This window comes from Salmo trutta, unplaced genomic scaffold (genome assembly GCF_901001165.1).
Source record: "Salmo trutta unplaced genomic scaffold, fSalTru1.1, whole genome shotgun sequence".
NCBI classification, from domain to species: Eukaryota; Metazoa; Chordata; class Actinopteri; order Salmoniformes; family Salmonidae; genus Salmo; species Salmo trutta.
In genome coordinates, this window is record NW_021823154.1 from 2580841 (window position 1) to 2596965 (window position 16125).

General features: G+C 47.6%; 1 protein-coding gene across 1 annotated transcript in view; it reads left to right on the plus strand.

The window, feature by feature from the left end:
- The window catches only part of LOC115189388 (ankyrin-2-like), a gene marked incomplete at both ends in the record, with an annotated part of 53139 nt that extends 38918 nt beyond the window's left edge, over nucleotides 1-14221 (plus strand). Inside the window, 5 exon segments of the mRNA XM_029747958.1 lie at nucleotides 1298-6941; nucleotides 8121-8198; nucleotides 8405-8536; nucleotides 9024-9164; nucleotides 14142-14221. Coding sequence (XP_029603818.1) covers nucleotides 1298-6941; nucleotides 8121-8198; nucleotides 8405-8536; nucleotides 9024-9164; nucleotides 14142-14221 — 6075 coding nt within the window.
- Nucleotides 14222-16125: the final 1904 nt, after the last annotated feature.

A 16125-nucleotide genomic window follows, 5' to 3' on the forward strand; every position in this document is an offset into this window, starting at 1 on the left:
AATCATCCTAGACAGGGATCTACCAGAGGATGGAGGGATCCTCCTAGACAGTTCTCTACCAGAGGACGGAGGGATCCTCCTAGACAAGGCTCTACCAGAGGATGGAGGGATCCTCCTAGACAGGGCTCTACTAGAGGACAGAGGGATCCTCATAGACAGGGCTCTACCAGAGGAAGGAGGGATTCTCCTAGACAGGGCTCTACCAGAGGACGGAGGGATCCCTCTTGACAGTGCTCTAACAGAAGATGGAGGGTTTCTCCTAGACAGGGCTCTACCAGGGGACAGAGGGATCATCCTAGACAGGGCCCTACCAGAGGATGGAGGGATTCTCCTAGACAGGGCTTTACCAGAAGACGGAAGGATCCTCCTAGACAGGGCTCTACCAGAGGATGGAGGGATCATCCTAGACAGGGCTCTACCAGAGAATGGAGGGATCCTCCTAGACAGGGCTCTACCAGAAGATGGAAGGATCCTCCTAGACAGGGCTCTGCCAGAGGATGGAGGGATCATCCTAGACAGGGCTCTACCAGAGGATGGAGGGATCATCCTAGACAGGGCTCTACCAGAGGATGGAGGTATCCTCCTAGACAGGGCTCTACCAGAGGATGGAGGGATCATCTTAGACAGGGCTCTACCAGAGGACGGAGGGATCATCCTAGACAGGGCTCTACCAGAGGACGGAGGGATCCTCCTAGACAGGGCTCAAACAGAGGACGGAGGGATCCTCCTAGACAGGGCTCAACCAGAGGATGGAGGGATCCTCCTAGACAGGGCTCAACCAGAGGACGGAGGGATCATCCTAGACAGGTCTCTACCAGAGGACGAAGGGATCCTCCTAGATAGGGCTCTAACAGAGGATGGAGAGATTCTCCTAGACGGGGCTCTACCAGAGGACGGAGGGATCCTTCTAGACAGGGCTCTACCGGAGGACGGAGGGATCGTCCTAGACAGGGCTCTACCAAAGGACAGAGGTATCCTCCTAGACAGGGCTCTACCAGAGGATGGCGGGATCCCGCTAGACAGGGCTCTACCAGAGGACGGAGGGATCATCCTAGACAGGGCTCTACCAGAGGATGGAGGTATCCTCCTAGACAGGGCTCTGCCAGAGGACGGAGGGATCATCTTAGACAGGGCTCTACCAGAGGACGGAGGGATCATCTTAGACAGGGCTCTACCAGAGGACGGAGGGATCATCCTAGACAGGGCTCTACCAGAGGACGGAGGGATCCTCCTAGACAGGGCTCAAACAGAGGACGGAGGGATCCTCCTAGACAGGGCTCAACCAGAGGATGGAGGGATCCTCCTAGACAGGGCTCAACCAGAGGACGGAGGGATCATCCTAGACAGGTCTCTACCAGAGGACGAAGGGATCCTCCTAGATAGGGCTCTAACAGAGGATGGAGGGATTCTCCTAGACGGGGCTCTACCAGAGGACGGAGGGATCCTTCTAGACAGGGCTCTACCGGAGGACGGAGGGATCGTCCTAGACAGGGCTCTACCAAAGGACAGAGGTATCCTCCTAGACAGGGCTCTACCAGAGGATGGCGGGATCCCGCTAGACAGGGCTCTACCAGAGGACGGAGGGATCATCCTAGACAGGGCTCTACCAGAGGATGGAGGTATCCTCCTAGACAGGGCTCTGCCAGAGGACGGAGGGATCATCTTAGACAGGGATCTACCAGAGGACGGAGGGATCGTCCTAGACATGGCTCAAACAGAGGACGGAGGGATCCTCCTAGACAGGGCTCAAACAGAGGACGGAGGGATCCTCCTAGACAGGTCTCTACCAGAGGACGGAGGGATCCTCCTAGATAGGGCTCTACCAGAGGATGGAGGGATTCTCCTAGACGGGGCTCTACCAGAGGACGGAGGGATCCTTCTAGACAGGGCTCTACCGGAGGACGGAGGAATCGTCCTAGACAGGGCTCTACCAAAGGACGGAGGTATCCTCCTAGACAGGGCTCTACCAGAGGATGGAGGGATCATCCTAGACAGGGCTCAAACAGAGGACGGAGGGATCCTCCTAGACAGGTCTCTACCAGAGGACGGAGGGATCCTCCTAGATAGGGCTCTACCAGAGGATGGAGGGATTCTCCTAGACGGGGCTCTACCAGAGGACGGAGGGATCCTTCTAGACAGGGCTCTACCGGAGGACGGAGGAATCGTCCTAGACAGGGCTCTACCAAAGGATGGAGGTATCCTCCTAGACAGGGCTCTACCAGAGGATGGCGGGATCCCGCTAGACAGGGCTCTACCAGAGGACGGAGGGATCATCCTAGATAGGGCTCTACCAGAGTATGGAGGGATGCCTCTAGATAGGTCTCTACCAGAGGACGGATGGAGCAGCCCAGAGATGATGCAGCTGGAGGAGCCAGAGATGGGACTAGACAGGAGGTCTTCAATAGAGATGATGCAGCTGGAGGAACCAGAGATGGGACCAGACAGGAGGCCTTCTATAGAGATTATGCAGCTGGAGGAACCAGAGATGGGACCAGACAGGAAGTCTTCTATAGAGATGCAGATCAGCCCGGACAGGAAACCCTCTGAGGATTTTAGCGCTGACATCAAGGCCGAGCTGGAGGACAGTCCAGAGTACCAGCTGTTCAGACAGACCTCGTTCACAGGGGACGACAACCACCCCCAGGCTGAAGCAGCTGAGGAGGAGCTCCCAGCAGACCACCCAAACGACACCCCAACCTTCATGTTCAACCCCTGTATGCATGACGACAGGCAGGATGAGTTATTCACTAAGACTGAGAACCTGGTGGGGAATGAAAGCCCTGTGAGTCTGAAGCACGAAGGTGCAGCGGACTCTCCCGGGACTAGCATAGGAACCAGGACTCCCCATTCAAGCATGGGGGAGAGTGAGAAACAGGAAGGATTAGCAGACACCCCACAGATGAGCCCACTCACATTCCCCACTCAGGAGGTTGACCTGCCCACAGTTTATAAAGAGACAGAGAGAATGGATGGGATGAAAGTACTAGGAGACGTGATTCATGGTGATGAAGAAATCTTTCCGGAAACTGAAGATTTAGTCGTAGAAACCAAATCAGTGACTCCATCCCCTGTTCGGGAACCGCTGTTACAAGAAGTCATGATCCAACGGAAGACCTCCCCCAGACCGGTTACAGTGGTGAGAGATATGTCAGGGATGGAGTCACTCCTCAGAGGAGATATGGAACACTACCTAGAACAGAGACCATCACCTGTCCGTGGCGCTGAAGTGATGACAGTTCAGGAACCAATGTTACAAGAAGTCAGGGTGGAAAGGAAAACCTCCCCCAGACCGGTTACAGTGGTGAGAGATATGTCAGGAATGGAGCCACTCCTCAGGGAAGATATTGATCACTACTTAGAACAGAGATGTATGGTAATCAGTGGTTCACCAAAGGATGACATCGTCCAACAACAGAGTTTCAAACAGACCATCCTGACCAGGGATGACAAGCAACAATCACTTATTTTCTCCAGAAAGGAGGTGGACATGTCTATAGAAGATACAGAGACAGAAAAAGAAGGCTGGTGGAAAGTGCAAGACATGGATGATGGTGGCGCTCGGGGTGCCGAATCGATAATCTTGAACACAGTTCAGGAACCGATGTTACAAGAAGTCATGATCGAAAGGAAGATATCCCCCAGACCAGCTGTAGGAGTTAAAGATACGTCAGGCATGGAGGCACTCCTCAGTGGAGATTTAGAACAGTACCTAGAAGACAGACCTGTAGATCTCAGTGGTGTACCGGAGGATGACATCGTACAAGAGAGATTTGAACAGGTTGTGATTACACGGGACAGCAAACGGGAAACCAACACGTTCTCCACTGAGCAGGCAGACCGGTCCGCAGCAGATAAAGTGACAGAACGAGATGTTGTTAATGTAGTGCAAGTAGGAGCCATGGAGGACGATGTCATCTACAGTGATAAAGACTTCATGCAGAGTTGTTCAGCTGGGGGTGAAGCATCAGAAAGTTCAGCTACTACAGTAATACGTTCAAGAGACTCAAAGAAGGTGACCTTTGACCTTCAAAGGACGTTTGATTCAGTGCTCTCCGCTCAAGCCTCTGAAGAGGATGACCAGGTCCCTGTTGAGACAAGACCCATCTTAGAGGACTGGGATGATTTAGAGATAAAACCATCGTACCACAAAACTACAGAACTTTCATACTCAAACCTAAACATGCAAGACGCAATTTCAGCAGACAGAATTGCTCCTGAATCTAGTTGGGTCGCACCAGAGCTCCATGAAAGGGATTCAGCTGATCATGGAGTGGTGCACAGCCCAGACGGTGTGGGTCAGGCCCTCAGACCTGCAGACTTAGAGGTCCTTTTTCCTTTGGCCCTGGGCCACCCAGAGAGACGACTCTCCCATGGGGATTCTCTGGAGACCAGTCCTGTCATGGATGAAGGTTCCTCCAGGAAGTCCCCTGACTCTATAGAGCCAAGCTCAACCGGGGACTCCCCCTGCCTTGACTCACTGGAGAGCAGCCCCACTGAACCGAAACAAGACACAGGCTTTCAGGCGACAAAGAAGACAGCTGTGTATGAAGACTACTTCTCTCAGCTTAGAGCTTGTCTCGGTGAGGAGCACGTCAGCAACATTGAGAATGAGGATTACTCCAAACGGACCTATCAAATGGATGGTGAGTGCGAGGGTCCCCTCCCATTGAAGGGGGGAGACCCTAAGTGGCTCTCCATGCCCATAAATCTGAGCTCAAACCCTGAGGATGATATGGACGACGTGGATGCAGAGGGTAGCGAGACCGGCCAGAGACAGTTCACACCAGAGGAGGAGATGTTCAAAATGGCCGCCAAGATCAAAACCTTTGAGGAGATGGAGCAGGACGTCAAAACGAAGACAGACGGGAAACCCTCAGATGGCTCTGTGTTATCAGACTCTGAGGATTATGAAGAATGTCAGTCGATCGTTGACCTGATGGACAGGGAGGCGAAATCAACTGAGCCCAAAATCGACACCGATACACTTCAGTCTGAAATTGAAACTGTGGCTGAAATCCAACCCTCAGTCCCTGGTGCAGTAACTGAGTTGGATAGTTCAGTTGACTGTGAAGCTCACCTACCATACAGTGCCTCAGGGCATTCACCATCAGGAAGACAGGTTTCTGAGCACCTCGAATATCGCTCACTAAGCACTGAAAAAGAACACTATACCACAGAGAATATCAGTGAAAATGTCAGTGAACGTACTGAGCAGAAAGAGGAGATAGATGTAATATCAGCTATGCAAGCACACGAGGAGGAGATGGATCAGTCACAGTTGAGTGTCAGTCAGTCTGGTGAAAGTCTGTCAGTCAAACCAGAGGAGTTATGCACCAGTGATGAAAGCTTCAAGGAGGTGGAGGATGCGGATGGTAAGGCAGCCATGTTGGAAATGCATCCCAAAGACATGCCTGTTCAGGGAGAGCTGGTCCCATGGAGTGCCATGCCAGACGACAACGAGGGTGACAATGACGACGAAGCCTTCGACGCACGTGTGGAGGCGGAGGAACGAAGGATTATGGGTCTCGTGGAAGACCATCGTACCCCTGACACCACACCGGGTCGCACACCAACCGAGGGGGGCACCCCCAACCCCTTCCAGTTCCAGGAAGGGAAGTTCTTTGAGATGACCAGAGGGGGCGCTATCGACATGACAAGGAGGAGCGTTGAAGAGGAGGGCGAGGGCTTTGCCTTCTTTCACATAGGAGAACACCCAGTTGACCAGGTCATGTTCGAGGACACTGGAGATTACGCTGGCCCCAATGTTATCAGAACAGAACAGACTGTTGCCGTTGCTGATCTACACCTCCAGGAGGTGGACCAAACCAAAGATGATTCTGACTCCTCCTTCCAGACTATACCATTACCCGAGGCTGATCAGAGGGGGAAACCAGTGGCCAAACCCAGGACCTCCATCAAAATGGAGCCAAAAGCTGAAACGTTCCCCCTGCTAGAAGCTAAGATGGGAAGCTTCTTAGAGGTAGGTTCTCCAGACCCGACTATAGCTGACCTCCAGATGTTTACCACCGCTACTACTGTCACCCGCTCTGTGTACTCTGAACAGGTCCACCAGTCATCCGACTCATCCCTTGAGGATGAAGAAGAAGAGGAAGAGGAGCAGTGCTCTATCATTGAGATGCCCGCTGGCTATAATGACTCATTGGCGCCCCCTAGTGTCCTACACGGGTATGCCACCTCAGCAGGGTCTGAAACCTCAGTGGTGCCCCCTAGTGTCCTTCAAGGGTATGACACCTCAGTAGGGTCTGACACCTCAGTGGCACCCACTAGTGTCCTGGCAGGGTCTGACATCTCAGTGGCATCCCCTAGTGTCCTGGCAATGTCCTACACCTCAGCAGACACTGTGGCTAAGGTTGAAAGCAGTTTCAAATCAAAGATACCCATCAAAGCTGGTTCAGTGAAATCAGACCTGGGCCTTGAGCAGAAATCAACAGTGGAGGAATCTCTTGTTCAGGACCGGAGGACGAGGTCCGAGGAGGATTTTGAAGCCGGGAAGAAAATCTTAACTGACAAAGACAGCAGGAGTCACTCCGACAGCGACCATCCTACAACTAAATCCAAACCTCTCACCTCCAGACTCCCTGTCATGGGCAAACACAAACCCACAGCCCACTCCTCCTCCTCTTTCCAGCCCGACAGAGACCAGGGCTCTGACATACGAGACCCTTCCCTCCGATCCTCTCTGGATGTCGACGACATCAGTAGCAGCGGTGATCACAACAGTCCAGATTCTGTTATCTTCAAGTATGACAGACCAACGCCTCGCAGATCTGCCCCAGACACGAGGGCTTTGTCGACTCAGACACGGGTTCGAGCTTCCTCGGTGACGGGGGAGGTGTTTGAGTCGAGACCCATCTGGGAAGACTCAGTGGAGACTCAGATGCAGCGAATCTGGGCTGATCGGACCCCGGAGCTGCAGCAAGGTACCAAAAATCTGCCACTTCCTTTCCTCTCTTTCTCTGCTACTTGGAAGACCTTTCTTTGTCTTATTCAAGACCAATCATCTGTCACTTTTCTGTTGTGTGTCTTGTTTTGTCATTTTGTGCTGTGCTGTGTTGTCTTGTCCTGTGCTGTGCTGTGTTGTCTTGTCCTGTGCTGTGTTGTCTTGTCCTGTGCTGTGTTGTCTTGTCCTGTGCTGTGTTGTCTTGTCCTCTGCTGTGTTGTCCTGTGCTGTGTTGTCTTGTCCTGTGCTGTGCTGTCTTGTCCTGTGCTGTGTTGTCTTGTCCTGTGCTGTGTTGTGTTGTTTCTTTTCCATATAAATGTCTGTGTCTATTGACTGTTGTCTATTGACGATTGTCTAGTGTCTATTGTCTACGCATGTGTACATGAAATCTCAAGATTGACTGATCTAGATGTGTTAGGAGAAAACTCTTGGAATGCCCATCGTGATTAACTTCAGGACATCTAATAGACTACTGCATTACTGAAACTCCTTATACTAATCCCCACACTGAGTTTGGAATGCCACATTCTTTCCATTGTTTAAGTTCTAATCGACTACAAATACACTGTCATGGTGGTCCGAGTAGAGCAGGTATTGTCATCAACAGTATGGATCAGTATGAACATCAGCCCTGCTCCATACTTCACCCGTCATCAGCACCATTACCTCCACAGCCTATAACATAGAGGCCAGTTACATGACCTACTGAAATGTATCTGTACCTTCCAAGAACCTAGAAAACATCCCATAATCAACATGATCTCTGGAGAGTTTTAAACTGTTATATTTTCAGAGAAGTTATGGCCTACGGCCCAAAATGGCACCCTATTCCCTATGGGCCCTATGGTCTAAAGTAGTGCACCCTATTCCCTATGGGCCCTATGGTCTAAAGTAGTGCACCCTATTCCCTATGGGCCCTATGGTCAAAAGTAGTGCACCCTATTCCCTATGGGCCCTATATTTGAAAGTAGTGCACCCTATTCCCTATGGGCCCTATGGTCAAAGTAGTGCACCCTATTCCCTATTGGCCCTATGGTTGAAAGTAGTGCACCCTATAGGGAATATGATGCCATTTGGGACGTATCCATAATGTTGTTACTGTGCTCCTGTTGAGCTGTGATGACCTGTGTGTAACCTCTGGCCGTGGTGGTGTTTGTAGTGGATTGGCACGACGATGCAGACAGGAAAGAGGAGACGTTGGCTATCATTGCAGACCTGCTGGGGTTCAGCTGGACAGGTAAGTTATCCAGGTGGTGTTTACCTGGTGTAGAAGGTGTGTATGAAATAGGACTAAAAAGCTGTGGAGAACACTGGTCAAATGTCGTCCACTATGTAGGGAATAAGGATACTGTTTAGGACGCCCCCTCAGTGTGTGTGTGTGTGTGTGTGTGTGTGTGTGTGTGTGTGTGTGTGTGTGTGTGTGTCTGCCCCCGTGTGTCTCAGAGCTGGCGAGGGAGCTGGAGTTCAACGAGGATGAGATTCAGGAAGTGAGGACAGAGAACCCTAACTCCTTACAGGAGCAGAGCCACGCCCTACTGCAGCGCTGGGCTGAGAGAGAGGGAAAACACGCCACTGGTATATCTGTCCTGATGACACCATCTGTTCTACTGGGCCTCACTGGGTTGTGTCCAAAATGGCACCCTATTCCCTATATAGTGCACTGCTCTGGACAAAAGTAGTGCACTATGTAGGGATTTTGCCATTTTGGCACTCAGCTGTGGACTCATCCATGGAAACCATCCATCTATTTATGAATGATAAATATATGTTACAGCCTTATTCTAAAATTGATTTAAATTGTTATTTTTTTTCTCATCAATCTAAACACAATACCCCATAATGACAAAGCAAAAACAGATGTTTGCTATTTATGAATGATAAATATGTCTTCTTAAATTGATTGTCTTTTTTGTTGTATGTTTTTTTGTTGTTGGTTTAAAGCAAGATTATTTTGTTTAATGAAAAGTGCTATAGAAGTGAAAAGGAAATTATTATTTATTTATTATTATTGTTATTATTAATATTAATGAACTAATATTAGGTCTTATCTTTTGTCCAGCAGAGGACAGCCTGATAAAGAGGCTGACGAAGATCAACCGGATGGACATCGTCCACCTGATAGAGACCCAGATGAACAAGTCAGCGCAGGAGCAGACGTCCAGGACCTACGCAGAGATAGAGAAGACTCTGGACCAGAGTGAAGGTACTGGACCAGTTACATTACATTACAGAGATAGAGGAGACTCTGGACCAGTTACATTACATTACAGAGATAGAGGAGCCTCTGGACCAGTTACATTACATTACAGAGATAGAGGAGACTCTGGACCAGTTACATGACAGAGATAGAGGAGACTCTGGACCAGTTACATTACAGAGATAGAGGAGACTCTGGACCAGTTACATTACATTACAGAGATAGAGGAGACTCTGGACCAGTTACATTACATTACAGAGATAGAGGAGACTCTGGACCAGTTACATTACATTACATAGATAGAGGAGACTCTGGACCAGTTACATTACATTACATTACAGAGATAGAGGAGACTCTGGACCAGTTACATGACAGAGATAGAGGAGACTCTGGACCAGTTACATTACAGAGATAGAGGAGACTCTGGACCAGTTACATTACATTACAGAGATAGAGGAGACTCTGGACCAGTTACATTACATTACAGAGATAGAGGAGACTCTGGACCAGTTACATTACATTACAGAGATAGAGGAGACTCTGGACCAGTTACATTACATTACAGAGATAGAGGAGACTCTGGACCAGTTACATTACATTACAGAGATAGAGGGGACTCTGGACCAGTTACATTACATTACAGAGATAGAGGAGACTCTGGACCAGTTACATTATATTACAGAGATAGAGGAGACTCTGGACCAGTTACATTACATTACAGAGATAGAGGAGACTCTGGACCAGTTACATTACATTACAGAGATAGAGGAGACTCTGGACCAGTTACATTACATTACAGAGATAGAGGAGACTCTGGACCAGTTACATTACATTACAGAGATAGAGGAGACTCTGGACCAGTTACATTACATTACATTACAGAGATAGAGGAGACTCTGGACCAGTTACATTACATTATATTACAGAGATAGAGGAGACTCTGGACCAGTTACATTACATTACAGAGATAGAGGAGACTGGACCAGTTACATTACATTACAGAGATAGAGGAGACTCTGGACCAGTTACATTACATTACAGAGATAGAGGAGACTCTGGACCAGTTACATTACATTGCAGAGATAGAGGAGACTCTGGACCAGTTACATTACATTACAGAGATAGAGGAGACTCTGGACCAGTTACATTACATTACAGAGATAGAGGAGACTCTGGACCAGTTACATTACATTACAGAGATAGAGGAGACTCTGGACCAGTTACATTACATTACATAGATAGAGGAGACTCTGGACCAGTTACATTACATTACATTACAGAGATAGAGAAGACCTGGATCGTGAAAACGGCTTGTTGGTTTGTTTTTGATTCGAAATAGAAATATAAAAAAATGACTCGTTTATGCATATAAAACAAAAATAACAACTTGATTTTTTGATTTTCACATCTGGGTTAGGTTTAAATGTGGAATGCTTGTCATTGGTTAAGTTCACAGCCAAGATTTACTGTCCTTTCAAAGTAAGAGTTCACCTTTTCTAACCCGACTGATCTATTATCTATGAATGAACTGATTAATAGCTGACCATACCGTGCCACAGTGCCAAGATAAAGTACGATTTCTGCATAGCATGTAGTGTGCATTGACTTAATGAATGAACTGCTGTTACTGTAAATGGTTAGCTGTCTGATGTATCCTAGCTACCTAACTAACCATTGGCCATCTTATTAAATGATGATATCCAGCCAAATCAACAGTATCTATTGCTAGACTAGAGATATTCCCCTAGCTATAGTTAGTCAGTGGTTGCACATCTAACTATCTGTAATGAAGCAAGGGTGTGAATAGTACACATTTAAATATATCATTTCACTGTTTACAGCAGGTCTTCAGCTACCCAGACCTGTCTGATCAGGGTGCTGTGGGTGTGTCCAGCTTATAGCTGTGCAAATCCGTGTGTGTATATAGCAATGGAATGAAACATCCAACCAATTGCTCAAGTCGTGTTATAGGTCCACCCCACAGCTGGAGGGTTGTGGGGTCCTAGCCTTCCTTGTAGCTCAGTTGGGTAGAGCATGGTGTTTGCAAAGCCAGGGGTTGTGGGTTCGATTCGCACGGGGGGCCAGCACAGGAAATGTAATGTATGAAATTGTATGAAATGTATGCATTCACTACTGTAAGTCGCACTGGATAAGAGCGTCTGCAAAATGACTAAAATGTAAATGTCCTGTCAGAAGAAACCCCTAGCCCCTACCTCTAGACACGTGTGGAGATATGAGAGGATTGGACAGGTGTAAGCAATACCACCAAATTCCACCAAGAGGGTAAGGTGGATCTCTCACCATGTCACCACCCATCAATCACTCTCAGATCTCCACACGTGTCTAGACTCTGGACAGTAGGGGCTAGGGGTTGTTTCTGGACAGGCCATGGGTATTATGGTAGCTCAGTCAGTCAGTCTGGCACTATCTAAACATGTTAAAATGGCAGTGCAGTTAAAAAATGTGATTTTACAGATTTGTTTATGATATTTCCACACACACACTATGAGGTAGGGTCGGGATGATATCAGTATTGCAATATTTTTTTCATGGCAAAAATGAAAAAAAAAAAACCGGACCAAACTGTTTTGTCCTTTAAAAACCTGCTGTATGTAAAACATATTGTGTGCTATAGCTTGGAAAATAAATACATGTGACTCTGCATGACATCATAATGATGTTTGTTTCCATCATCAGGGCTGTTTACCAACATAATGATGTTTGTTTCCAACATAATGATGTTTGTTTCCAACATCAGGGCTGTTTCCATCATAATGATGTTTGTTTCCAACATAATGATGTTTGTTTCCAACATCAGGGCTGTTTTCCATCATAATGATGTTTGTTTCCAACATCAGGGCTGTTTACCAACATAATGATGTTTGTTTCCAACATCAGGGCTGTTTTCCATCATAATGATGTTTGTTTCCATCATAATGATGTTTGTTTCCAACATCAGGGCTGTTTAACATCATATGATGTTTGTTTCCAATATCAGGGCTGTTTCCAACATAATGATGTTTGTTTCCAACATCAGGACTGTTTTCCATCATAATGATGTTTGTTTCCAACATAATGATGTTTGTTTCCAACATAATGATGTTTATTTCCAACATAATGATGTTTGTTTTCCAACATAATGATGTTTGTTTCCAACATAATGATGTTTTGTTTTCCAACATAATGATGTTTGTTTCCAACATAATGATGTTTGTTTCCAACATAATGATGTTTCTTTCCATCATAATGATGTTTGTTTCCAACATAATGATGTTTGTTTCCAACATAATGATGTTTGTTTTCCAACATAATGATGTTTGTTTCCAACATCAGGGCTGTTTTCCAACATAATGATGTTTGTTTCCAACATCAGGGCTGTTTTCCAACATAATGATGTTTGTTTCCATCATAATGATGTTTGTTTCCAACATAATGATGTTTGTTTCCAACATCAGGGCTGTTTACCAACATGATGATGTTTGTTTCCATCATAATGATGTTTGTTTCCAACATCAGGGCTGTTTTCCATCATAATGATGTTTGTTTCCAACATAATGATGTTTGTTTCCAACATAATGATGTTTGTTTCCTACATAATGATGTTTGTTTCCAACAGCAGGGCTGTTTACCATCATAATGATGTTTGTTTCCAACATCAGGGCTGTTTTCCATCATAATGATGTTTGTTTTCATCATAATGAGGTTTGTTTCCATCATAATGATGTTTGTTTCCAACATCAGGGCTGTTCCAATCATAATGATGTTTGTTTCCACATCAGGGCTGTTTACCAACATAATGATGTTTGTTTCCAACATCAGGGTTGTTTACCAACATAATGATGTTTGTTTCCAACATCAGGGCTGTTTACCATCATAATGATGGTTTGTTTCCAACATCAGGGCTGTTTACCATCATAATGATGTTTGTTTCCAACATCAGGGCTGTTTCCAACATAATGATGTTTGTTTCCAACATCAGAGCTGTCTTAAATCCGCTAAGTGATTTGTTTCCTTGCCACGATACTAACGAGGGATTTGTTCGACAATCAAATGAGAGCATCATGACTGGTTGTGTTCTTGCCACATTAAAAGGTCCTTTTAACCGTTAAATTACGTCTTTATTATTAGGCCCATACATTTTTTTATGGACTTCCCCCAAATGTCACAGTGTAATTCGTACTTAGTGTAAGGGTTCATTCAGAGGGTTCTGCCAGTGATGTTGGTAGAGGACGATATACATCTGACCATGTTTTGATCCTGAGTCTGTGTGTGTCTCTTTCTCTCTCTCTCTGTATGTGTTTCTCTCTCTCTCTGTCTGTCTCTCTCTCTCTCCTCTCTCTGTCTCTCCTGTCTCTCTCTCTCTCTCTCTCCTTCTCTCTCTCTCTCTCTTCTCGTCTCTCTCTCTCTCTCCCTCTCCTCTCTCTCTCCTCTCCCCCCTCTTTCTCTCTCTCTCTGTCTGTGTTTTCTCTCGCTCCTCCTCTCTCTCTCTCTCTCTCTCTCTCTCTCTCCCCCCCCCTCTTGTCTCTTCCTCCCTCGCTCCCCCCTCTCCTCTCTCCTCTTTCCCTCTCTCTCCTCTCTTCTCCTTTTGCTCGCTCTCTCTCTCTCTCTTCTCTCTTCTCTCTCTTTCTCTCTCTCTCTCTCTCTCGTAGTGTTTCCCTCCCCTCTCTCCTCTCTCTCCTCTTCTCTCCTCTCTGTTTTCTTCCTCGCTCTTTCTGTCTCTCTCACTCTCTGTGTGTTTCTCTCTTTCTCTCTCTCTCATTCTGTCTCTCTCTCTCTGTCTGTCTGTCTGTCTGTCTGTCTGTCTGTCTGTCTGTCTGTCTGTCTGTCTGTCTGTCTGTCTGTCTGTCTGTCTGTCTGTCTGTCTGTCTGTCTGGTCTGTCTGTCTGTCTGTCTGTCTGTCTGTCTGTCTGTCTGTCTCTCTCTCTCTCTCTCTCTCTCTCTCTCTCTTCTCTCTCTCTCTCTGTATGTGTCTCTGTCTGCCAGTGTCTGTAGCCCTGTCCTCAGTGCAGGAGGACGTAGACAGCCTCAGACTGGTGAGGAGAGTGGACTCTTCCCCCAGACCGCCCCCGCCGTCTCAGAGGAGGACCTATCAGTAGCCTCCCTCCTGGACATTCCTTCCTGGGCGGAGCCTATTGGCCACACCCACTCAGAGAGCATGCACGGACTATTGGAGGACCTGGAGATCACAACGTACGTCAGTCAGAGAATGAGCCAATCAGCTTCAAGGATGGATGAGAATATTTTTATATTTCATTTAACTGTTGACTTTAGTAAGAGAGGAGAATTCTACGGAGTATGAGACTCATTATCAATCTGTCATTCCAGTAGATCATCAGAACTTAATATTGTCAATACCTAATAGCTCCTCCAGATTAACATAATAATAACAATAGTATTAATAATAATATATAATAATTATAATGATTATAATAATTGTTTCTGTTATTATATAGTCATATAGTATGTCTCTTTGGAGTCTGCTAAAATGTAAATGTAATAATAACCCGGTGTTCATGTCATTCATGTTTCAGGGAGCTGAGCCCCAACCCGTGGGATTCGGAGGACGGTAACAAGGGAGTCCGCCACCGCCAGCGAGCAAGTAAGTCCCCCTCTGAACGTGATTGGAGCAGAAACATGGAGACTAGCATCTCAGGTGTATGGCCCCCAGTACCAAACCAGAGACCAGCCTCAGGGCCAGCGCAGCAGAGGTAGCAGTGGCCTGCTCCACCCTCAAGTGGGCGCCACTGGGCCTCTGCCAGCTGGTGTTGACCAAATGTCCCCACCGGGGCGAGGCGAGGTTGAGCATGAGTGCTGGCTGTCACCGGAACAGCTCAGGATATCGTCTCCCATAGTGATCAGAGACTTTGGTCTGAGTCTGTCAGAGTCTGAGCAGGCAGAGACAGACTTCAGAGAACTCTGTGTTGGGTTTAGGGAGATGCCACTGGACAGACCCTATGTCTCCACCTCATCCTCCACCTCCTCCATCACCCTGAACCCTAAAACCAAAGCCAGGTTGTCCAGAGAGGCCAGCACAGAAATCTATGACCACAGTAATTTAGCTGAGTCTGACTGTAGCAACGCGTGTTCGCCTGAGAACAGTAGCCAGGCTTGTTCACCTCAGGACTGTAGCGATGGTCCGCAAGTCTGGCCGTGGCTGAGGAGGCTGACCAGAGAACAGTGGCTGAGGAGGCTGACCAGAGAACAGTCATCTCTGAAAAGCACATAGAAGAGATAACGGCTCGTTTCCACCAGGCCATGTACGGCTCAGACGAGGTCCTGCAGGTCACTGAGATGGTCCCCAAGTCCCACAGATCCGAAGACCGGCCAGAGAAACGCCTGGAGCTGGCAGATCTCAGAAGGAACCAATCACAGATGGACAGCTTTCGTTTATTGACGAGCCAGGAGAGGGTTGTGCCATGGCGCACTACAGCATGGTAGAGCAAACCAACGTCCAAAAGGGCATTGTTCGGTCGAAGCAAAGTCCACCAACCAGCGAGTTCACTCCGATGACACGTGACTCACCTGACAGGCACCCTAGCTTTATCACCATCCGACCAGAACGATCACGTCATAGTGAGGGCCAAAACATCCTACATGTTCATGCCAGTTACCCCCAGTCCCCTGGCCAAGACACAACACTGTATTCACATCTCACTGACTACAGACCAATGACTCCTGATTCAGAAATGGAGTCCCTGTCACCTGACTCTCTACGGGGTCTCTCGCCCATGGAAGAAGGGTTCATTAGCGTAGCTAGACTATCATCCCCTGAGTCCGTAATGTCCGTTGGCACCTACAGGGCAATTTCGCCTGACTCCCCTCTCCGCGAGCGTAGGGTAATGTCTCCAGATTCTGCCAGGCATTCCGTGAAAGCAGGCCTCTTTCTCCCAGGTTGGATGGGTCTAGATTTTCATCCGAGGTTAAAGCCTACATTATAGAGAGTAGAGAACCCTCATATTCTCCTTCA